At 39.6% G+C, this 23,986-nt stretch overlaps 2 protein-coding genes across 2 annotated transcripts; both read left to right on the forward strand.

The window, feature by feature from the left end:
- The first annotated feature begins 43 nt into the window (after positions 1–43).
- Positions 44–9,613, forward strand: LOC110043446 (ATP-dependent (S)-NAD(P)H-hydrate dehydratase-like). The gene is made up of 9 exons (XM_020748896.2): positions 44–372; positions 564–609; positions 1,671–1,759; positions 2,380–2,488; positions 2,646–2,696; positions 2,924–3,028; positions 4,057–4,180; positions 4,757–4,883; positions 9,148–9,613. Exons 1-9 carry the CDS (start codon positions 59–61, stop codon positions 9,347–9,349), a joined length of 1,167 nt encoding a protein of 388 aa, XP_020604555.2. The 5' UTR covers positions 44–58; the 3' UTR covers positions 9,350–9,613.
- Positions 9,614–13,497: 3,884 nt separating this feature from the next.
- LOC110043533 (protocadherin-11 X-linked-like) lies at positions 13,498–23,438 on the forward strand. The gene is made up of 2 exons (XM_020748996.2): positions 13,498–14,937; positions 20,558–23,438. Exons 1-2 carry the CDS (start codon positions 13,933–13,935, stop codon positions 22,574–22,576), a joined length of 3,024 nt encoding a protein of 1,007 aa, XP_020604655.2. The 5' UTR covers positions 13,498–13,932; the 3' UTR covers positions 22,577–23,438.
- The last annotated feature ends 548 nt before the right edge of the window (positions 23,439–23,986 follow it).

The raw sequence follows: 23,986 nt of genomic DNA on the forward strand, positions 1-23,986 counted from the left end.
TAACCTCATGGTGTAACAGTCATGTAAACTACGTACTAGGACCCAGCTCTCAAACGTCATGCTAGATGCCTTGAATATCGTTGTCTTTATGAGCGGATTGCTCCGTAACATCTCCTTACATGTCGCAAAAAGGCATTTCATCCCTAGCAAGATCACGAAAATTCGATTTCTCATGGAAAGACGAACTACTTTCGCTGGGGGAGAAAATAAACTCGACGGTCGTTTCAGATCAGCAACAGATACCAGCCATGTCAGGTCTCCAAAGAAGCACTGCAGCTGTCTGGAACTTGTGAGGGAAACCATCCCTGCTCTTGTAAACTGTTCTCACAAAGGACAGCTGGGCAGAATAGGGGTGATAGGTGGATGTCAAGAGTAAGTCATGTCAAAGATTTGCCGCTGTTATTGGCACGGGAGAGCAACTTCAATATGTTCTCTTAAAATGTGCCCATTTTTCTTTTTATTTGCCTGGATATGCTGTTCTGCCTGTAAAATTTTTGTTGTTGTTATAAAAGCTGACAAGTTTAACCTCAAAGACATCCCTTCTTCCTCTAATCCTTTGACAGGTATACAGGTGCTCCATATTTTGCGGCAATATCAGCATTGAAAGCAGTAAGTCTGATTTATTTTATCTAATTAATTTGAAATACTCATCTTTTATTTGATGAAATAAGTGGAATATTGACCACGCTTGCATTGTTTTGTCAAGATGGCTGGATATCCTATATAGACCTTTTCACGGTTTCTGACAGGCAAATACAGAAAAAATTACAATGAATGTATGAGAAAAGTCAATAATTTAATGTCTAACAACTCACAGACATTTCAACTTCTGAAATACTTATAAATTAAAACCTAACGATACCAGGTAAAAGAATGTTCTGATCAAATTTGAGGGAAATAGCCTGACTAGAAAAGTCACAAAAATATTAAGGTTTTGCTTTTTTGATACATTTGTCTTTAGAACCGGACCACAATTCACAGGAAAAATTAGAGACATTTGTATGAAAAATCTAAAGAGTAATTCCTCGTCTCACAGCAAATCTATGTTCTCAAAATGTGATCAAAAAACACTTTTGCTGGGTACATGTATCTTTTCCCTGTAAGTCATGAAATCTTCAGAATGTCAACCACTCTCAGACTACTGGACATTGAAGTTTTAACTTTTCCCATACATTTAAGCTGTAAATTTTGCTGTGTTTGCCCCCAATCAAGATGACGTCATGGTCAGAAACCGTGAAAAGGTCAATTGACCAGGCTTGTTATTCATGAATGGAAATGATGTGCATGGTGAATAGGTCCTACAAGCTCTCAAAGACACTTTGGTTTGCCTAAAGGTTCTCACTTCTTTCATGTAGTTTTGAAAAGGGTTGTGAATTGTAATTGTCTGTCATGCAGTGCCAGAAAACAATAAATATGTTCCATGAGGATCAAGAGTTTGTATCAGGGTTAAGAAGTTATTACTGGGGACAAATAGGCTCGATTTCCACCGCTCTCTCGTGTCTGGTCTGCGTCCCAGCTGCTGGTGATCAAGCCTAGGGGACAAGTGTTGCACAGTGACCTATATAACAGCTGTGAAGGAGATTACATCCCAGCAAGCATTTTCAACTTTGATCAGAGTCTTAAGATGTGTTGTCTTAAAAATCACACTACTTTACCTGGTTTGTTTGCAGGGTGCAGATTTGTCTCATGTGTTTTGCACAAGTGATGCAGCTTTGGTGATAAAGTCATACAGCCCTGAACTTATTGTACATCCACTTTTGTAAGTACATTGAGATGTAGCATACAAAATGTTTCTCTAATCCTTTGTAACAATTGAGAAATGAAGATATGAGAAGGATGATTGTTTTGTTTTTACCAACTGAAAATAATGATACAATCTGATGGTTTAATGTGATGGTTTAAACTGATGGTCATGTCTGCATGGTCATTAATATATTAGCAGACCAAATTCCTGACTATAAATAATTATTGTTAAATAACTTTCCCTAACACATCTCAGTTTTCATATCCCAGTATGACCTATGTGATCAAGGATTTATATTCAGCCCACTTTAATTTATCAACCCATCGCTGGGCTCATTTGTCAGTTGCAAAAATAGAGGTCATGTCATACTGTTAAGTATCATCGTTGCTTGAATGTGTGATCACTATGGTTGGACCACAACTTGAACTGTCAATGAAACCTTTCTTTCCCAGCCATGACTCATAGCAATGTTGATTGAGGCCAAATTTTCTTCCCAGAGAAAGCCCTGTTTTCTCTGAGTACAAATTTGCCTTGCAAAAAAAAAATGGCTTTAAAAAAATTGTAGCCCTTTGGTAAAATATTAGTGCATGTAATTGATTTTATGACTTCATTTGTCCTGAACGGGTCATTTTCAGAGATAGAAAAACGGCAGTGAAGGAGGTGAAAGATTGGCTTTCAAGACTTCACTGCCTTGTTGTTGGTCCAGGAATGGGACGAAACCCAACAATCATTGAAAATGTCAAGGTAAATCTATAATGTCACTTATCTCATCTGTTTCAAGATTTTAAATTCATTTACTGGTATCAAGAAAGGGATTTTGCTGTAGGTTATTAGAATTGTCTCGATAGCACAGAAATCTTGAAACTTCTTGTAATGTTACTGTTGTGTTATTAACCCACAGGGAGTGCTTGAGCTTGCAAAGGAACAGGGAAAACTCCTTGTCATAGATGCAGTTGAGTAAGCTTTCTTGATTTTTGCGATTTGTGTTTTCTTTGCACACTGACTGTGACAAGAGAGTAAAATAAGCCCTCAGAAAAATTAAATCAGGTGAGCTTGAGGTAACAGAAATTCATTTATCTTGTCCAAAAGTATAACTTTATTGATGTACAGTTGCTTGGCTAATCTAGCTAGGATTATGGTTAATAATAATTTAACTCTGTGCTTCTGTTGTTCCATTAGGATGGACTGTATATGATAACATCATACCCTGACATAATCAAGAATTATACCAAAGCAATTCTTACACCAAATGCTATGGAATTTACAAGACTGTACAGCACAATGGTGAATTTGATTTTCTAGCTTTGTTTGTGTAATACAGGTATATCCTCAATGCCTTCAAAGAAGTAATGAAAACATTTTTATTGAACACCTATATATTGTGCTGGTAAATCTAATACATTACCTAGAAAAAAAACATGTTTTAAAACTATATTCAATTAAATAAATCTGTATTATCATGTGTTAATTACTGGCACTTAGCTCAAGATTTAGCATGATTTAGCATTTAGCATGGCTAGAGAAACCTTTGCTCCCCTACAGTATATCAGAATTACTGTCCATTTACAGGTTACCTTTTGCATTGTGTTGTTCCAGAAGATAATTAACTGTGAGGAAGGGTTTTTTTTTTGGTTTGAACCTCTACGCCTTGGGAAAATATTTGCCCACTGTAGCTTCATATTATTCTTAAAAAATTGGGACTTTTGAGACCCAGGCCACCCCCTCTCCCCCCCCCCCCCCCCTCCCTCCCCCTCACCCTCCTCAGATGTTCCAATGACTTTCCGTGGTGTGGATATGGGTATTTTTGTCACATTTTTATCATGCTGCTTAAAGAATTTACCTGTGCCATTTTATATGAATTTCCTGGCCATACCAAGTGCTGTCATAGTGAAACCTCTTGCCCAAATGCACAAGCAAGGGCCCCATCCAGGCTTAAACCCAGATAATTACTTTATTCTGAGTCCACTGAGTACCATTAGGCAAGTAATATTGTTATCTCCTAGGATTAGTATGATCAGCATCCATTTTTTCCTTTACATACAGCTTGGTAATGGAATATTATTGACAATGTCAAGCTCACAGGTGACAACAATAAGAAACAATGTGGTGGCAAACACTAAATATAAATTGTCACAATTAACATAACAAAATGTATGGTACATGTAATCAGTTAGGAAAATGATGAATTATTTTGTACTAATTAATATTGAGAACAATCATAATCTTTATAATTTAATGCTTGTGTCTTGCTTATGTAGGTAAATTTGTTTTTCTTACTTGTGCTTACTGCAATTTGCTTGGAAATCTCTTAGTTTGGCCGTGAACCCGACCCCTCCATAGACACTTCAGATCATGTGACACAGTTGTGCAGAGAGTTAGGTGGAGTCACAATATGTCGAAAAGGACAAGAAGACATTCTTGCTGATGGAAAAGATGGTAAGAAATGATTAACCATTTACTTATGAAATGGGAAAACACAGATAACAAGGATTGTTGACAGCTCTAAAAGTAGTGGCCTGGAACTGGCCCCTTTCTGTGTTAGTTCTGCAATAGACCCTTAAAGCTTTCCTTTGCCATATTTGCTATGGGTGCCAGCATCAGATGGCACGCTTAACAGTGTTTGCATGAGGAATGTCTATAATATTATTACAGTTCAAGCTATTTCTGCAAAATTTGAATTTTGCATCTTATTCATCTCTTAACTTTAGATTTTAGGCAAAACATGTTTCTACTGAGGTTCTGAAACTCATAAACAAAAGCGTGTACATGTAGTCACTGTTACCTGAAGTTTTCCTACATTTGCTTGTCAAAGCTTGTATACTTTTTACTAGTATACAAGCACAAAATAGTTACATCACTAAAATTTGAGCAGAGGAATCTTATGGCGGGAATCTTAACCTCACACTTCAGCTGTATTACTGTATGTTTTCACTGCTGGTGTGGAAAACACTGAAAGGGTCTTTGATTATTTTGATAAAATTATTGCAATAATTTATTTTTATTCCTGCGCAGTGGTCCATTGCACTACAGAAGGCAGCAACAGACGTTGTGGAGGGCAAGGTGACCTTTTGTCTGGTTCTATGGGAGTGTTTTTCCACTGGGCTGATATGGCATTCAAGAAAATGAGTAAAGATGAAAGGTATTTATGTTCTCTCATGTTAATAACCAAATTTGTCATCAATCGTCAAGATTTGAGTCTTAAAAAACGAATTTTAGAAAGTCATAAGGATAGATCAATGATGAAAAAGCCTGGAATTGAACTCGAGGTCTGAAAGTGGGGTGGGCGGGGAAGGCAAATGGAGCACAAATTTTAATATGAGAAATTGGTCTGGAGTTTGATGTCCAATAATTTAAAGAAGACCAAGGCTCTGAAATTTTTATGAATTACAAGATAAGAATGCCTCGTAGACGATCTCATCAATCAAGTCAGTTTCAAGGAAAAAGCATTGCAGGGAGGTGAGGATCCTTACAAGTACTTCTCCTGTGGACTGCAGCTTCAGTTTACGGACAGATGAATATGGAAGAATACCAGGAAGAACTTTTGAAATCACGGCTTTTCCAGTGAAACTATATCCCTCAAATTTGATCAATAAATTCTTTTACCTGGTAGCTTATGGTTTTAATTTCTAAATTTGAAATTAGTTCAAACAGAATATTATAACAAAAATCAAAAAGCACTTTTAAGTTATTGATTGCGCTTCTAGTGAGGCGATGTTTTTCCTTATCGGCACTTGCTGTCAGAACTGATCACAGAACTCACATAAAAATTTGCGACAATGGAAACTGTAAAGACGAGAAAGTCGACATAAGACCCAAAGTAGAACGGCTAGAGAAATTGACTTCTTCACTTTAAAAATCCACTTTAAAGTAAGACTGGACAAAAAAGAAGAAATTAACCAACCATAGACTGACGTCTGAGAGTGGTGGAAGAAGAGTTTTTGTAGAAAGCTCGGGAAAGATGACCAAGATGTCTGTGAAGCTACCGATCCCTGCACCTGTCTGCATCCATGTTTTTCTTTTCGCACGCATTTTGGATGCATGCTTTGATCACGTGGGTTTTTGGCGGGAAAGGTTCGTCGGCCTGCTAGCATTGGTCTAGTGAGGGAAGATGTACCTTGTTTGTGGATTCGATCGACGAAGCTAGCTAGCTGAAAAAAACGGCAGGAGTCAAAAACTGTTTTGTCATACCAGATATCATGTTCAAAAGAAAAAAAACCCATGCCTTTAAGGTGGTCTTATAGCTAAAAATTTTGTTTTTTTGCAAAACAACTCTGTGGAACAGTTTTGGTATCACGTTAAAGGACTTTGCACTCTGACTTCAAAAATGAGCTTTTCCAGGTCACGTGCCACGATAGTTAATGAATAACTAACTAAGCGTTAAAAAGTGGTGTTCATTATAAACACGATAACGTAATAATGAATGGTTCGAGAAGTATGGAGTTAAGTTCATCCTGTCCATAAGCAAGTTGTCCAGGAGACAAACCTCAGAAAACAGTGTTTTGAAGGGGTTTTTCTCGTGAAATGTTGAAAAAGTATACTAATATTAACTACATTAACTAATGTGAAGTTTATATGAAATAGTTCATATATGAACTGCGGTTGTAGATGAAAGTGAAGAATGATCATCGCAGTTAATTTTCCAATTTAAGCAATTGGAAAGAAGAAGCCTGAAAAAAATCAGGGCTTCAACGGGATTCGAACCCGTGACCTCCGCGATACCGGTGCGATGCTCTACCAACTGAGCTATGAAGCCACACATTGGGAGCGAGGTCAATTAGTTGAGTTCATATCTTCCCGTGAGGAGTGAAATGATGTGAAGTTTATATGAAATAATTCATATATGAACTGCGGTTGTAGATGAAAGTGAAGAATGATCATCGCAGTTAATTTTCCAATTTAAGCAATTGGAAAGAAGAAGCCTGAAAAAAAAAAATCAGGGCTTCAACGGGATTCGAACCCGTGACCTCCGTGATACCGGTGCGATACTCTACCAACTGAACTATGAAGCCACACATTGGGAGCGAGGTCAATTAGTTGAGTTCATATCTTCCCGTGAGGAGTGAAATGATGTGAAGTTTATATGAAATAACTCATATATGAACTGCGGTTGTAGATGAAAGTGAAGAATGATCATCGCAGTTACTTTTCCAATTTAAGCAATTGGAAAGAAGAAGCCTGAAAAAAATCAGGGCTTCAACGTTGAAGCCCTGATTTTATTTTTCATTGATTTTGCCCTCATCTACAACCGCAGTTGAAGCCCTGATTTTTTTCAGGCTTCTTCTTTCCAATTGCTTAAATTGGAAAATTAACTGCGATGATCATTCTTCACTTTCTTTTATATTAACTAAATAACAGGGAAAAATTTCATAAATTGCAAATTTTGGAGGTTTAAGACCTAGATAATTATGTCCTTCATCAATGTTGAAAATTTGACAACATTCGGTTAAAACGCAGTGGAGATATCGTGTCCAAGATATTGATGATCCATCTATTTGGTCATTTTGAGAAATAGGGCTTTAAAGTTTTACTTCGGTCTCCGTGAGCCCAAATTAGCCCTGTGAACTAGGGGGGGGGAGGTTAGGGGCAGGGGGAGGGGTATATTTAAAGATCTTACATAAATGTTTCATTGAACACCTGAATACACACCAGTCATAGAAATGTTAACCAAGTATAAGGAGCGTATAAGATAGTAGAAGAAACAATGTTGAGGACCATGATGCAAAATTCTCATAGCTACACATCTTTAAAGCGTTTGTGTAAAGTATCATTAAAATGTACTGGATTGAATCCATTTTGTGAGTACTTTTAGACTGTAAACAATGGTTGTTATGGGTGTTGCTATGTTGAAATATAGCTAGAAGTGTTCAGATTTCTTAATTTAAACGTAAATTCGGGAGTAATTAGAGGAAAATCGTTTCAAAATACGATTTACAAATGGACAGGGATGTTGAATCTTTATGTTCCAAAAAAATGTTTTTTTAGAGAAAAATTTATATCTGAGAGTATAAGACCCCGTTAAGGTGGTATGGTACCCTAAAATATGGCGATGTTCATGAAAAATTCAATTTCTTGGAAATACAAGACTTAAGACCCTTGAGGACTTGTCAAAAACATTTTGAAACGATCTTGCCGAATTTCCCTCCAGATGAGTGTGAAATTTAAGGAAAGTACACAGTGGTATAAGTTTTTTCACATGGCAACGGCCATAGCAACGACTGTTTACTATAAGAATGTGACCAAAAATATAGATTATTTTTAACTTATATGAACGAAACTATTTAGAAAAAACTTTTAAGACATGCACAACTCAATTGGTATAATTATTTGTGAAAAGCTTTGCCTCAAATTGCCATCACAGGCTCATTCATTTCCCTTATGACAAGGAATATTTCCCACAACTGCGGTAACTTTTTACAAAATAGAACAACCATTGCACCCCCTCCCCCGAGATCCAATCTGCACCCCCCCCCCCACTATTTGTGGCTCGTTAAATGCTTAATACCCCGTGTAAGAAACTTAAAGTGCATTTTTCTCAAAAGTTTACTTTTGTACCGACTGACTTCGCGCCAACATTTCTACTTTGCAAGGTTTTTAAGTAGAATTTCTGAAACTTGGGCTCATCAAAGACCAATAGTGTCATGATGATATAAACCAAACAAATCGTAACATTTTAAGGTCTGTCACGTGACATGAGATGATTTGTCCACTGGGTGTGGTAAAAAATAAGGTTATTGCCAAATAAAGCTGTAAAAAGCACTGAAAATAAGAGTTAACGGTCAAAACTTAGGTTCATATCACAGAACAAAACAGAAACTTACATGATAAGCTTATTTGACAGTCAATTCTTGTTTTGTAAAAGAGCAGGAAGTGTTGGCGTCAATACTATAAAACACTACTTCAAAAGGCTGTGGCTGGTTTCCATAGCAACCATTTTGAGTAAAACTCTAGAAATTTAATTTCTCTTCTTGAGTGCAATAGCACACAATTGATCTTTCTTCACCATATTTAAACAAACTTTTTGGTCCATATTGAGGGTACCATACCACCTTAAGTTAACAAATAAGATGTTAATCCTCTTTGGAAAATTGAATTCAGTGTTGTAGGGATTTCACGTTTTATTTTAATTTACTTAACGTGCCTAACAGGGGCCCTGGAATCACAGTTTTCAGACTAAATTTTCGGCCTTTTCTCCGCTATTAGTAGCTTTAATTTTACAGATTTTAGATGTCAGCCATCAGTTAAAAAATGACAGTTAAACAGCATTCGAAGCCCCTTGTCAGTGCATGCTAATTTTTGCGTAAGAATCATCTTTCTAGTAAAAAAAAAAAATACCTGTACTATAAAGGCACCGGATGGTGAACATTTTCTCTGTAACAACAGTCTTCTTTCTCATCCACTTACAGGGCATGCGCTTATGGTCGATCCTTGGTGGCAGCCTATGGCGCCTGCGCACTTACAAGAACCTGCAACAGACTGGCGTTCGCGAAGTACCGGCGGAACATGACGACTACGGATATGATTCCTGAAATTCACGACGCCTTTGAATTGTTATTTCCCGAAAAAAAGCAAGATGAGCCCGTAACGAGACAAGAACACACGGTGTAAAGTATATTAAGTTTCTAGAAATGGTCCATTTACGGAAAATATTTACGATTATCATAAGAAAAAACGCCGTCAGTGAGGTCAGAGAAAGGTATGCCGTACACTTTTGCTGCTTTAGAAAAGGTTTCCTAAATGACACAATTAATAAATTTACACAATGAGAATTCCGTGGTGTTGGCATGGTATAAAGATTGTACGTAACATGTGAATGCGAAGAATTACAGAATCAGAAAGAAAGATTAAAAATAGTATTGTTATTTCGTGTAACAGCCTTACGTATCACACCTGACTCGTCCTCTACTGAAATCTTAATCTCCTACCCAGATCTCACTCACTTTGACGCCTTCCGCTTGGCCGTGGGAGGCCTGGGTGCAAGATTATTGAAATCCTAACTAAACAGTAGGAACTGAAGGAGGTAGGGCAGCTTTGTCGTTCCTACAGTAGCGGTGTGCAGTTCTATCACGTATTGACTACATAAATATAATTTACAAATATTTGTTATGTGCCTACTACCGTTGGACGTGGCCTGCGAGTTGGCTCCCTTGTTTAGGGTTTTGTGGGAACGGCGAAGCCGCGAGCCAAGCCTGAGAAATGAACGCGAAACCCAAAGATGAGAGCCTACTCGAGGGCAGCATTGATCAGTCTACTCAAAGGGAATTTTCTGCTGACGTCCTTTTTCGGTCATACCTACCTTATTTTGCCACCATATCCCAAGGCTCTGAAGATGACTTCCGCTCAGGTTGTCGAAACGTCACTCACCAACAACAGTTCTTTTGAGAACCACCCTCAACCAGAAGATCAGATTTAAAGAACATTTGCTTTGTAACAAACGAAACTAAATCTCATTAAAACCGATAAATTAGCCCTACCAACCTCAAATTTGGATACAGCATCCTGTAAGCAGAAACACCGTTGCCATGGCACTATTATTGCTGTAACTTCCACTGCTTAATTCATTGCACGTCGTTCAAAAAAGTGGAATAAACGATTTTTTATTTTAACGAAAACCTGGCCAAGGTTTGTAAAGAGTATGGAAATCTGCAAACTAGTTTTCCAGACATGAAAAAAGTCTAGAAAATGAAAAATATATATACGAAAAATGGGAAAAGGGTTGGAGTATATTTTTTTCTGTTTCAAACTCCAGCCAGTGCATTAGATAATAGAAGTGCATCTTGCTTAAGTCTTGAAAGAAAAAACAAACATAATTTGTTGTAAAAGGTCGTTCTGAAGGTATTGAAAAAGTCAAGAATTTTGCTGGTCAAAACTACGTACGATCCCTGCGCGACGTCATTACCGAAATATATAAGTAAACAAAAATTACTTCACTGCTTTAAGTTGCGCTATCATGAAAATGATTTTTCATTAATGTAAAACTAACACACATTGTCTAGTTTTGCTAAAATTACTAGATAAAGTGGAATCCCGATTTTTCGAACCTCCAAGGGAAACGACAATTGGTTCGGAAAATCGGATAGTTCGAGAAATCGGGTGTAAAATTACAGTGTTCGACTGAGGACGGGAAACGACTTTTGGTTCGCGTTTACGGGAGATTCGAAAAGATGAGGGTTCGAGAAATCCGAGTTCCGCTGTATGTGCTCTGTAACTATAAAAGTGGTGTTGTAATGAGTCACGCTCGTACGAGTAAGGTGACGTCAAATTGCAAGAAAAGATCTCGCAGACATTTTCAAAGTTTGTCTTAGCCTTGGCTGAAAACTATTTACAATTTCCCCCTCCGTCTCATCCCTTTGAAGGAATTCACTATAATGGGGCATCTAAAAGGGTAGGGAATTAACAAATTGAGGTATATGAAAGGGTAGGGAAATCTGTCATTTAGTTATTTAAAAGAGCCTTTAACTAAAATATTTTGAACACGTTATGGCTCGATCAGTTAATTTATTAAGTAGTACATGAAAATGACAAGCAATTTATTCATAATATGGCGATTTATACATAATATGGGCCAGTTATGAAAGTATGTGAAAGGGATGCCTTTTCTGTCAAAATAGTATACAAAAAGGTCAGGGGTTGGACCTCGGGGCGGAGCCACCCTTAATTAAACTTTGTGGAGAACCCTCCCCCGGTGGGTTTCGCACGGGTCATGGAAAACATGAAGTCATGGAATTCTAGAAGTTTATTTTCCAGGCCTAGAAAGTCATGAAATTGAAGTGTGAGTCATGGAAAGTCATAGAATAGCACATTTCTGAGAATGAAAAGCAAAAAGATCAAAAGCTGAAAAATAACAGGCAAGTCAAAAAACCGGATTTAATTCCAGTAAATAAAAAATAAAAAAAAATAACACTAGCACACGTTTTATACCTCATGATGTGGGAAAATATCATAAATAATAGACTATTTTGACAACGCTTTGAGAGCAACAGTGCTTAACATAGTTCATTGGAAATTTGGAAAGGTCATGGAAAGCCGTCGTGGGATTTTAAAAGTTCAAAAGAGTACGAACATTTTCTCGGTGTTCTAAGAGCGTCCCGTGTTCGAGCGAAGGTGCTAATCATGATTTTAGCACTCTTGAAAAAAATGAAGCAAAATCGCCGTGGAAGCGCCCCTTTAAGACTTTGGAGAATGAGTGGCATCTGCCGCTCCCCTCTTTCACCCCTGCCCAGACTGAATCTTTCATTAGCAGCCAAAGTAAACATATCTCTGTCTTATATAAAGCCAATAACTTTTATCACTCAAGGTTTGAGCGGTTGTAATCGGTATACTCTTTGTTGAAAAGACAGGAGCACTGAAGGCAAATTCCTGAAAAGAGCGGTCTGTTTTCTCAGTCAGCACTTATTGATCTTCATTCTCCTCTGTATTCTCGTCATTCTACACTAACGTTGTTCCGGGCATCTCTCTTCTCATTGGAATTTGAAGCAGAGAAGAAACAAGTTGGAATCGGATAAAAGGGTTGGACGGGGATCCCCGTGCGGCGCGTTTGGAAAAGAAAGCGGTCTGTTGTTTAGCCTAAAAAGCACGTCTTTTTTTAAGTGTTGAAAATGTATCATGGGCCTTGTATGATGAAAATAAGACCAAAGAAACAACTAAATACGGAATAGAGTCAGCGTGAAAGAAAAGGGATCTTCCCTCTTTATTTGCTCGAGCTGTACTTCGCGCCTCTGTCCAATTTCAAGGTTGGTAGACAAGCTGTGCGATAGCATCAAGGTCTGTCGTTTAAAAAAGGGTATCTCAATTATAATCAGTACTCCTGCCGTTTCAAAATAATCACCAGCTGTTTTGAATTAACGCCACTCTGCAGCAGGCCGGACCACACGGAGTTAAAACGATAAACAACGCACGACTAGACAGTAAACGGAACGCGACTTTTTCAATAAGATGTTATCTGCTGGAAGGAAAATCGTTAAGTAGACTCAAGATCTCTTCATTCAGTCTCAAGAGTGTTATTTTTACCTCTTCATCGTGGATTTTCAAAGTCAAATTGCCGCAAGAAACCGGACGCTACCCTGGTCGTATTCAACCCCTACCCCGTCTTAGGCCCCCTCGGGTTCGTAGCCTGTCTACAAGTCTGTCACTGGGGGAGGTGTTTCTCGTAATGCTTGAATGCGCCGCTAAAGAGTTGACAGTTTCCTCCGTTTGTTGAAACTATTAAACTTTGATTATGCGGCCCTTTTTGACCTTGCAAGCCGATCCTGATTTATTCACGATAGAAATAATTTAAAAGCTTCATTCTTCTGCTGCCTGTTTACTGGGTTCTTTCTTATCGGTAATTAATTTGATTTTATTTTACAACGAACATGAAACCCAACAAAAGAATGTAACTTTCATGATCTCAATTTTTTGATACAGTTTATCAGCCTATGTATTTTCTAACCAAACAACAATGAAGCATTCTTCGTGGTCATAAAGATATGATATTGAATATGATCAGGAATGATTATTCGTGTTTACGTACTTGGGTGTTTCGATGTTGCATATCAAAAATACCCGTACAAAACAAAACAAAAAAACACGAGAGGAAGCTTTTAACGCACGGAACACTAAATAAATCCGCTCCATTTTCGAATGTTTGACGTGCTATTTAGTCATTTCACTTAGTGGAGAACTTGTTTACAAGTTTGTTCAACCTGCTTCCGTTGTGTGACATTCATTGTCCGCCTTAATTGTGTTAAAATTCCCCCCAGGGGAATTGTTTGATGATTGACTGGTCAACACCTTGTCAACGACACAGGAAAAGAGTGAACAAACCTGTTATCGTTACCTGTAGTGGGTGCATTGCGATGAAGGGATACGAATCCTTGACTGCACAGCCGGCTTGGATTTGGCAATCTCTTTGTATGGACTCATATAATGGGAAGCAGGTTTAGTGCGAGGAAAAAAAAAATAGCAACAACGGGCGAACATTGAGAAGTGTGAAGTCAAGTGCCTGAAATATATACAACCGCCAAATTGGCGCACGATCTTTTCCGTACCACGCTCTGTGCTCCAGGCAACATCTTTATTCACTCCGCATAGTTCACATTTTTACGTGGAAGGATTACGCGGTGTTTTGTCGGTCGTATCGGCGTCATTATTCATTTTGCTATTTAATCACCGAGCGTTCGAAATTTAGCCCCACTTAGCTGGCGAGCGTCATGGCGCGAATGCTACTGTGGCTGGTATCGCTACTCACATTTTGCAAGGCCTCGGACGTTATGACATTTCAAGTTTTCGAAGAACTAGAAGCTGACACTTTTGTAGGAGACATTTCAGAGAGTTCCATAGTCAAAGCAATGGCCACAAATGACAATATCAAGGGAGAGCTTCGATACGAGTTCCAAGGATCACTGCAAACGTCTTTTGGTATCGACGAAAGCACTGGTGTTATACGGACTGCCGCGAAGATAGACCGTGAGAACGTGTCCCTTGGACTTGTTCGCGACACATTTCAAATCTTAGTTCAAGTCTCGAAAGGAGTTATGAAAGCGGCTATACCGACAGAGATCAAGATTCTAGACATAAATGACAACAGTCCCATTTTTAAGGAGGATATTGAGAATATTTCTGTTAAAGAATCTGCGCTAGGTGCAGAGTTGCCAATAACGGTGGCGGAAGATTCGGACATTGGTAACAATTCTGTTCAAAGTTACGAGATTGTTGACAGGAATGACGGTGGGGTGTTTGACTTAAAAGTATCGCGCCCTACTTCGGAAATATTTCAAGTCAAACTTGTCGTGTCGAAAAGGCTGGACCGCGAAATAAACGACAGCTACTATTTGGTGATCGAGGCGAGAGATGGGGGTAGCCCACCAAGGGTTGGACGCAAAGGTTTGAGTATCGCAGTTCTAGATTCGAACGATCACTTTCCCAAATTCAGCAAAGATCTCTATGTCGACGAGGTTAGAGAGAATTCTCCTGTAGGAATGTTTGTGCTGAATGTTACTGCGACAGATAAAGACATTGGTACAAACGGTGAAGTGGTCTACTCTCTCCAAGTTCCGCCTCAATATAAAGATCTTTTCACGCTGGACGCGCGAACGGGCGAACTCCGTACAAACGCTGCGTTAGATTATGAGCTCTCGAAGGATTACCAGCTACAGGTGACGGCGAGAGACAAAGGACCGGACTCCATTCCGTCAATTGCTGTGGTAAATGTGAAGGTTAGTGTACATTGTGTACATAGAGTTTGAATCTCTTTGTAGGTGCACTCGTAAATGAAGTTAAACGCTCGACACAAAATGACGTTCTGCTGATTCTTTTGCAAGGTCACAATCGAGCTAATAATTATATAATCGCGGAGAAAATGGCCTTTTTTAATTTATTGTGTGTCATTATGGTAGTTTAAAGAACCTTGCGTCCTCCTTTCATCGCCATTGTTCATTTAGTTTGACTTTTCAGGTTTGGTAAGTTTATGTTGAAAGTTACACTAAAGAGTTGCATGTTATTTTAACACCAGTTGATAGATAGGCGAAAAGACTGTTGAACGAAAAGCGAGAGGTTGCTTTATGATCTTTCAATACCGCAAAACGTAACAGAACTTCATCACTTCGCCTCAATTAAGTTTGGATTTTTCAAAATCCATTCTTTCTTTAATCTTTAATATGTTACAAGACTGTGAGAGCCGAAATTAATTAAACGCTCTTGTTAAAACTAGCTAGCTGTCAAAAAAATTCACTGGCGAAACTTACAACAATAAATCTCTTAATGCTCGCGTGAAATTTGACATTGCGCTCTATTCAAGTGGGAAACATTGGAAAGAATTATTGCTTTTTAAATTACAACATATTAACTTTTTTAATTCTCTTATCGTTTGGAGACAGTTCTTTGGAAGAATGAACTTTAAGGCAGTATTATATTTGTATTACAGGCGTGCGAAGTTATAGATTTTTGTTGGCTTTCTTTAACACCGTATCTTCTTTCGTTTCGAAGTGATTGGTTTCCAAATGCTTCGATTCAGGAAAATAATTAGTGTTGTTTTTCAACGAGAGAGATAACATCAGTCTCTGATGAACCCTTATCGTGAAAGTCTATATTAATCCCTGCTGTGAATTCAATGATGTTGGCTTATTAGACACAATATACAGTTTTGTGCCCTCGAAGCCATGCCCTGTCTTTACGATTAAGGACTAATTCCTTGATAGATGGCATATCTATTTCAAAATGAAAGGTTAAAGAAGTCTGCAATCGCGCCATCTCTTTGTGTTAAAATTCGCGTAAGACTTTCTCTTTGTTAGCGTTCGTGGTTAGTATCTTGGTTGCTTTCTGTTTGCCAAGTTTTCAATTCGACGGGCGGCGCTCCATCATTTCTTCCTAACCTTTTGTGTTGGACACTATTGTTTCGATGGCTTTTCCACTGCGTTCTAATCCTGAATGACACCCCACTTAGGATTTGCATACACTCTAAAAAGACCCATTCAATCAGACATTTCCTATTTGCATATCATTTAAGGCAATGTAAATGCTTTCAACTTGTGAACGCATGTCATTGTGAAATATTTGTTTGGTGTTTTTCGCGTGTTAAAAGCTTCGGGAATCGGACCAGTTTCGCCTTTTAAAAGGTTTTTTTTTTAGCAAGCTTGTTAGCGTAGTTTTTAGATAGGATCAGAGAGAAGGCAGCTGCCCCGTTATCTCTCTCGTTTTGATTACAGTTTACGTGTGGGGTCCTCTTTGCATTCCAGCTAGGATTTTGTGTGTATTATAAGCGCGGCGATTGAACCGAAATCGAAAAACATCCGCGCTAAACGTGCTAACAGGAATTAATCTGAAGCCCAGTATTTCAATTTTCCAGGGTATAATAAAAAAACTAGCGTGCTCTCCGGATGTAAGTTATGTTTCTTAATTCTACAGTTTGGACAAGGTATGCCTTCTGTTCACTGATATCTCTGAAATGTTGACAGGCCAAAAATGTTTGTTTACGTTCGGTAAAAAAGAATGAAGTAATTTTCAAGGACTCCAGCGTTGTTTTCGGCAGACACTCAATGATGAAGTACCTGTGCTGTGCTTTTGATTGCATGGTAGCTTTTAAACGTCAAATCATTTTTGCGCTTGCATTGTGGGGCATCTCTATTGTCTGGAATCCTCCACGGTGAAACAAAAACATTTCAGTTTCATTCAAGTAAAAGTGTAGTATTTTACGATATACACTCTATATAGTGAAATCAACTGGCCCCAAGAGCTGTGTTTCTTTTCACCTCTTAGATACAAAACCCTAGGTTCTTATTTCCGTGGCAGATTTTCATTGCAAGTCGATATTGGCCTCGGATTTTTATTCTAGTTTATGAAAATTTATTATTTGGAGAAGCTAAGTTTTAAAAGCCAAACACCTTGCCATTTCAAAGAGAAAGAAAAGTTCCGCAAAATCGTTCACGGTTTAGTAAAGAGCTTTCTCCTGAATAGGGTGGGCAAACATCAAAGATGAACCAGACGTGTTTATATTTCTAATGGTTGTATGTATACAACTGTGAGGCAAGAATATGTAGTGAGCTTTTCTCGGAGTGTCGAAAGTTTGTCTGGATGATCAAAGGCATAAAACCCAACTCAAAACCGGAAGTTACATTATGTGGCCGATCCATGCCCTTATTTTTGCCAGTGGCATATTTTTGTGATCGATTCCAAAGATGCTGTTGAAATCATCTTTCAGGGGGCAGCCTAAAGTTTTACGATTTAAAGGCGTCGCTCAATATATTGCCAACCAAAAACACGAGACGAACCGCCTCGCCATGTATGCCCACTGTTATTTTCGGTGCCGACTTCACAGGATGGGTGATCAAGCTATTTTAACGTTAGCAAACAACTGCTGTTACCGCTTTTGTTCCTGCAAACTTCAAGTCAAGAACGGCGGAAATCTTGAAAGATGGATTGAAAGAAAAAGAACGCTTTTTCAAGAGCTACAATTAAAATTATCTTTGGAACATACAAAAGAAGTGTACGTGTTTCGTCTTGCATATATGGTTTGAGGTTGCAGTATAGCCCATTTCCGTTTCATTATTTTGCATTTTCTTTTCTCTCCTTTTTTTTGAACATTTTTGTTTGGTGACCTAAATATCTGGAGCGTGACTTAGCTAAACAGTGAAATAAATAGAACTAGTTCTAAATTCGTAGGGTGTAAAAATGTTTCGGAAGTTTTACAAAATGGTCTGTGCATGTTACAAATCACACCAAAGCCTTAAAAACGTCTTTAGTTGTTCAAAAATGACAATGTATTGAGGGCAACCGCAATGACATTCACCATTATCAGGTGATAAATGGCCAAAGGAAATTCTGTTTCAACAATGCTAATGGCGACGCATTTATTTTAACCGCAAGCAACATTCCTGGGAATTTAACCCGAAAAAAAGGCTAAATGCATTGTAAAATATACTCGTTTTGTGTTGTCTAATTTGTTTAGAATTTGTTTGAGGCGTGTTGAGAACAAGTTTGTCACTAAAAACAACAGCTTGCCGCAAGTTTGCAAATTGATATGTGACCATGTCATGACCAAGGTCGATTCATTATTCAACGACTTCAACGGAATTGCGCGTGAATGAAGAAGGAATATGGAAAAAAAACGTGAAATAAAAGCCGTCTTGACAAGTTCAAATTGGCAAAGTTTGGGTAGTGAGCTTTTCCCCTAAAGATAGAATAAAAGAAAACACACACATCAACTAGAATAAATGACCTCTTTATAATTAATCAGTTTACGTTCGTTTATCAACAAGGGTAACGCGCGTGACGCTCCCGCAGTGACGCTCATCCTTCGCGCGGGGAACCGTTCTTGTCATCGACGTTAATCTGTTCCTCAAATTGCGTCTGTTCCGCTGGGAGGATTTCAGTGTTGTGTCTGGCGTAAGAAATTTCCGGATAAGTCCAATGTGGATTAATTGGCTAAGGGTTAAAGTTTCGATTTCATGAGAGGGCTTAAGAAATTATATACACTCAGCTTGATTTGACTATTAAACTGAGTCATGAACAAGGAAGTCAGGTCACGATTTGTCATCCAGCGCCATTAAGTTAAGCGAAGAAAACACTCAAATCGCGTACAAATATCCCCGGATATTTCTGCTCCTGGGGACAGATTTAACAGTACGCTGTAGTGCTCTTATTTTGTTTGACCGCACGAAAACACGCGACACAGAGAAAGGCTGGATTTCGGGAGAGAGCGATACAACAGCGATACAACATCTGGCTGTTAATGTCTACCAACATTAATGTAGAGCATTTTTTTTTCTGCTTTCAACAAAACTATCTTCAAGTCAAGAAAGCCAGCCTAAATAATAGCTAGCCAAGGTAGAAAACCAGAAACGAAGTAAAAAGAAACCAAAAAGGAAAAAAGATGCGCTTGGAGAAGACTGAGACGCATTACGAAAGACAAACGTTAAAAATTTGAGCTCTACTTTTGATGAAGCGTGGGACGTGGCGAGGTTTTTTTTCAGGTCGATTTTGCTGCTCCAGTAAACTACTAGTTTTTGCTCGCCTTTGAAAATAGAATATAAACTTGCGTGCGTAGTTTGGTTATCATTCGTAACCTGTATATCAGTTTCCGGAAAACGTGAGTTCTGGGATTTCCTGCTTTCTTTTAATCGGCTGATATAAGTGAGAATAAAAACTTGCTATGATTTAACCCCTTTTGGCAGTTTCCCAGGGACTCGATCGAGTTTGACGTCACGAGACCCGCACTCAGACCTGAAAAAAAAAACAAAACAAAACACAAAACAAAACCGGCGTGGAAATCTTATATTAGTTCGGTTTGTACAGACTTTCGTTGACTAAGTTAGTCAAGTTAACCCAACGTCTATTACTAAAAATCCGTTGAACTTGGTGTGGCCAGTGGACTAGGAAAACTGGCGGCAGGAAGGTGAAAAGAAAATTAAAGAAAGAAAAGAAAAACAGTTCAGCGTCAAGCCAATATCAGCACTGTCTATCTATATGTTGGCTTTGTTAACCAAACCCAGAACACGACCCCAAAGTGTAGACAGACTATAAATAGTGGGAAACCTGGCAGAGCAATTGCACAAATTCAGAAGGAAGGTGTCCTATTCGTACGTTTAACCCAAATAAAATATAGAAGCAAATATTAGCGATGACAGTGATCTATCTGGAGTACAATTTTTAAAGTAGTTCAAAAACGGAACACGCGAGAAAACCAATGATAATGGTTGAGGGAGACGTGGGAGGGGAGGAGGCAGGCATGCAGAGAACGTGTTCTGTGACTGTAAGGGGATGGGGATGGGACAGTAATGACGACGGCAACGAGAACGTCACCAAACAAAACGTTTAATGAGCAAAACAATAGCTGTGCACGTGCGCTATAAATATTTGTCCATTTCTTTACCGTCCTCTGCAAAACAAGAACGTGAAAAGAGTAAGTTCTGCATAGTCTCGGGAACGCGAAATACGACGGCTAATTTTTCCTCTGGACATCGCACTGCTCTCGTTTCGCGCGCTTCTTCTCGCCCTGGAACAAACGTGTACTTGTACGCGCGCTTCGTGTCAATACGTTTGTCACCAATTCCAGTTCAAATATGGGAAATTTCTTTCTGCAACACATTGATCAGGTTCCTTTCTGTAGTCAGTAAGGTTTGAAGAGAAGCCAAGGGAACATTTATCAGTATATACCTGGAGACTGTTGGTTATGCAACTCATTATTTCTGTTTGGTTCGTTACGCAGTCATTCCTTCCAATAGATATTAATGGGGGTGGATTCAATGGCGACCCCAAAAACGGCTACAAAGTGATAATCCTGAGAAGTAGTCTTAACCTTTTGGTTCAGCTAAAAAACAGATGTTTTCAAATTGCTTACAGGTTCTTGATGAGAACGACAATAAGCCAGAAATAACTGTGAAGTTGCTCCCAGACGCCTTCGACAAGCAGGGCAAAATTCCCGAGGACACCATCCTCAATACTGGTGTTGCTTTGGTAACGGTGCAAGACAGAGACAGTGGACCCAATGGCCTTGTCACGGTCACTCTACAGCACCACAAGCAGGACTTCAGCTTACAGCCGATGTTCGCTGGGCAATATATCCTCATAATAGGACAGCCACTGAGTCTAGACCGACATGCGCAGTACAAAATCAAAATCGTGGCTGAAGATCAAGGTAAGCCACTGTCACAAAAGAACAGCTACATATTACCTGTCAAGCTAGCCGACAGCAACAGACACGCTCCGAGGTTCACTCGGAAGGTTTACGACGTGAACATCGGTGATGACGTCACTCCAGGCGCGGTAATCGCGAGGACGACAGCGACCGACGAAGATGATGGGAGAAACTCCGAGTTGACCTACAGTGTGGAAAGCGTACGCATAGGTGATCGTAATGGCAGCGTTGAAGACCCATCTAAATGGTTTGAAATTGATAATACAGGGCAAGTGTTTGTTTGGGTGAAGTTATGGTGCGTATTCACTTCATCTTTTACGGTGAACATTGATGTTCGAGATGATGGCCGCGTACCTCGACATGGAAAAACTGTGTTAAAAGTCGTCGTTAAATGTTCGCAGCATATACATAATTTTAGCGTGGCGGAGAATAAACCTGAAGGAGTTGAAGTTGGAAGGATTTCACTCACTTCTGCAGCACCAGACAAACTGCTTCGTGTAAGATTGGCCACGAATACCACCGACTTTGCTCTAGACGAAAAGAAGGGGATATTAACAACCACAAGAATGTTGGATCGAGAGGCGAACAGTTCTTACTCGTTGACTGCTGTTTTATCAGATGGAAGCGTGGAAATGGATATTATTTTGAACGTTGCGGTGGGTGACATGAACGATAACTCGCCCGTTTTTGTTGGAATGGTAGGTAGTCATAACATGACTCTGTCAAACGCTGTTTTCATTGGAGAAACAATCTTGAAACTACAGGCGATCGACAGAGATTCCGGATCAAACGGCCTTGTGAAATACTCCATCGTTAGTGGGAACAACCGTCGAGTATTCCACATGAACGAACGCAACGGGAAAATTTCACTCAGAAAGGTACTGAACGAAAAAGCTTACACTTTGACAATCAGAGCTGCGGACTCGGGTTTCATCGAAAAGGAGGCTTTTCTACGTTTGATAATCTCGGTCAAATTCATTACTCCCGCACCTCCGCCCTCCGGTCTCCCAGGGGACATTCCAGCTACAACGAAAGTGGACAATGGTGTGGTGGAAACCCGAAAGGGGAATGGGAGTTTCTTTTCGGACATAAAGATGATCATAGTGGTTGGAGCGTGCGTCGGCTTCTTGCTGTTAAGTGTTTGCCTGATAGCAGTTTTCTGCTTGAAGTTCAGGCGTAGAAATAACAAAGAAGACGACAAACGCGGTAGCTATCATGAGCCAGACATAAGTCGGGAAGATGCCCTGAAGGCGTCCAAGAAAATGTTCCACCAAGCGACTTCTAACCCGCGCCAAGCGGCCGAGGCCTTTGTCTTCACCTCCCGTAAACAACCGATCGATGCATCTCCGAACCCGATCAAAAAGATGCACCCGACGATGACATATCAAGCTCCGCCGGGGACAGGATCCCCCACGGGTAATTCGCGACCGGATATGTATTACCCGTTTGAGCAGGCAATGGTCGAGTATCACAGTAGTGAAGATGATCTAGATAGCGGGCGTGGCTGGAGTTCCCACGGGTCCAGCCCGTATTGCGCTCACAGCCCCCCATCCAAAAGGAGAGAGGACGATTGGCGACCCCGAAATCACGTGAAATATCCAGCTCCTCAGTACCGAGCTCGCAGCCCTGGTATGCCACCTCCCCCGCCCCCGTACGAAGACGTACAGAGACGAAAAGCGTTAGTGACAATTTCTGGAGTCACGCATTCCACCACAGACTTATAATAACTACAGAATGAGATTATCGGCAGATAGACTGAACTATATTCATGCAGAGTAAATCATTAAGTTAAATGGACGCTTCATGAAAGCGCTTTGTTACACGAGAGCACAAATCATCGTTTTCTCTTTTTCTCATATAACAAAGAATATCATAATACTGTTCTTTGGAGACGAAGAAGGAAACAGAAGAATTTGTCCTGGGCAATCTCTACCTAGTCAACTCCAAGGCCTTCTTTTCGCCTTCTTTCTAGGAAGACATTTTTAACCGCAACCACAAAAACCATCACCTTCCTCTGCATCTAACTTGTAGACTCCATTTAACAAGGCCCACTTAAATTACTTATCATTGTGTGTGAGGCTAACCTCTGACTAAATGTTCTTCATACATTTTCCACACAAGAACGTTGATTGTGGTCTCCCCTCACCTTCCCCTCACCCTCTCCCCACTGGACGGTGTTGTGCTTTCGCTCAAAGTTGTACATGTACGTTTTTGTTCAAGTTCAGATTAATTTAACGACTAAATAGATGAATATTTACATTTACATTTTGTACAAGAGTAGAATATTTACTGTATAGTGAGAGCGGGCTGATTGTAGAGACTAATAGAGGAATGACATTTCCAGAAATTTAGTAATTTAAAATTTAAAGTTGTAATGAAATTATTTATCCTGCCTATGACTGGAATCAAATTTTGCTGATTGTAGGGAATGGAGGGGTTATAAGACGCTGATTTTATACATTATTATAACGAATGAATACCAGGAGTTCATTTTTTAGGATAGGTATTTTGAATTGATTTTTTTATATTCATGGCAGAACGTAAATTGAGTAACAGGAATAAAAGGCACAAGATGCATGTTGAAAACGGTTATCATTTAACTGTTGCCAGGGATCTGGGCGCGGTATCCCATATATGGGGTGTGGATAGGTTGAGTCTGCCGTTGCCTGTGAACAGGCTCCCGGCGAGGACGGAAACTGAAGAATTCGGAGAGCGAAGCGATCGGGGCGGGGCGTACGCCGAATTCTTTTTTTCGCGCTCGTCGGGAGTCTGTTCGCAGGCTAAGTCTGCCGCAAAGAACATGGGGGATGTTCGCACAAACTCTTCCATCCTTATCAAACCCAGTTTCACATGAAACGTTTCCAGTAAGCCTCATTCTCGTACCCGGAGTCTTCATTTCTCCTGACTGGCGGTCGGGATGCGAGCGACCGTCCGAAACTATCGCCAGTACGTACTGCTTAATTGCGCATGTCAAGCTTGTCAAAAGCGTGGCTTTGTGGAGGCCCTCGGTGTTTCACCTCCGTTCAGTTCCATTGTTTTTAAGAACAATCGAAAACGATCCTGTAACGGAACTTGCCAGGGTGGCTTGTTTCGTCAAGTTGTACAGAAAGGAGTAAGCAAATAAAAAAATACAG

This window comes from Orbicella faveolata, unplaced genomic scaffold (assembly GCF_042242905.1).
Source record: "Orbicella faveolata isolate gen_17 unplaced genomic scaffold, um_ofav_v1 contig_35, whole genome shotgun sequence".
NCBI lineage: Eukaryota > Metazoa > Cnidaria > Anthozoa > Scleractinia > Merulinidae > Orbicella > Orbicella faveolata.

Bases quoted from the DNA above. Each gene is read 5' to 3' on its own strand.
- LOC110043446 (XM_020748896.2), top strand. From the start codon at position 59: ATGCTAGATGCCTTGAATATCGTTGTCTTTATGAGCGGATTGCTCCGT. The intron at 2,489-2,645 runs GTAAATCTATAA...ATTAACCCACAG, and splicing joins CAATCATTGAAAATGTCAAG to GGAGTGCTTGAGCTTGCAAA. The intron at 2,697-2,923 runs GTTGAGTAAGCT...TTGTTCCATTAG, and splicing joins AACTCCTTGTCATAGATGCA to GATGGACTGTATATGATAAC.
- LOC110043533 (XM_020748996.2), top strand. From the start codon at position 13,933: ATGGCGCGAATGCTACTGTGGCTGGTATCGCTACTCACATTTTGCAAG. The intron at 14,938-20,557 runs GTTAGTGTACAT...AATTGCTTACAG, and splicing joins TTGCTGTGGTAAATGTGAAG to GTTCTTGATGAGAACGACAA.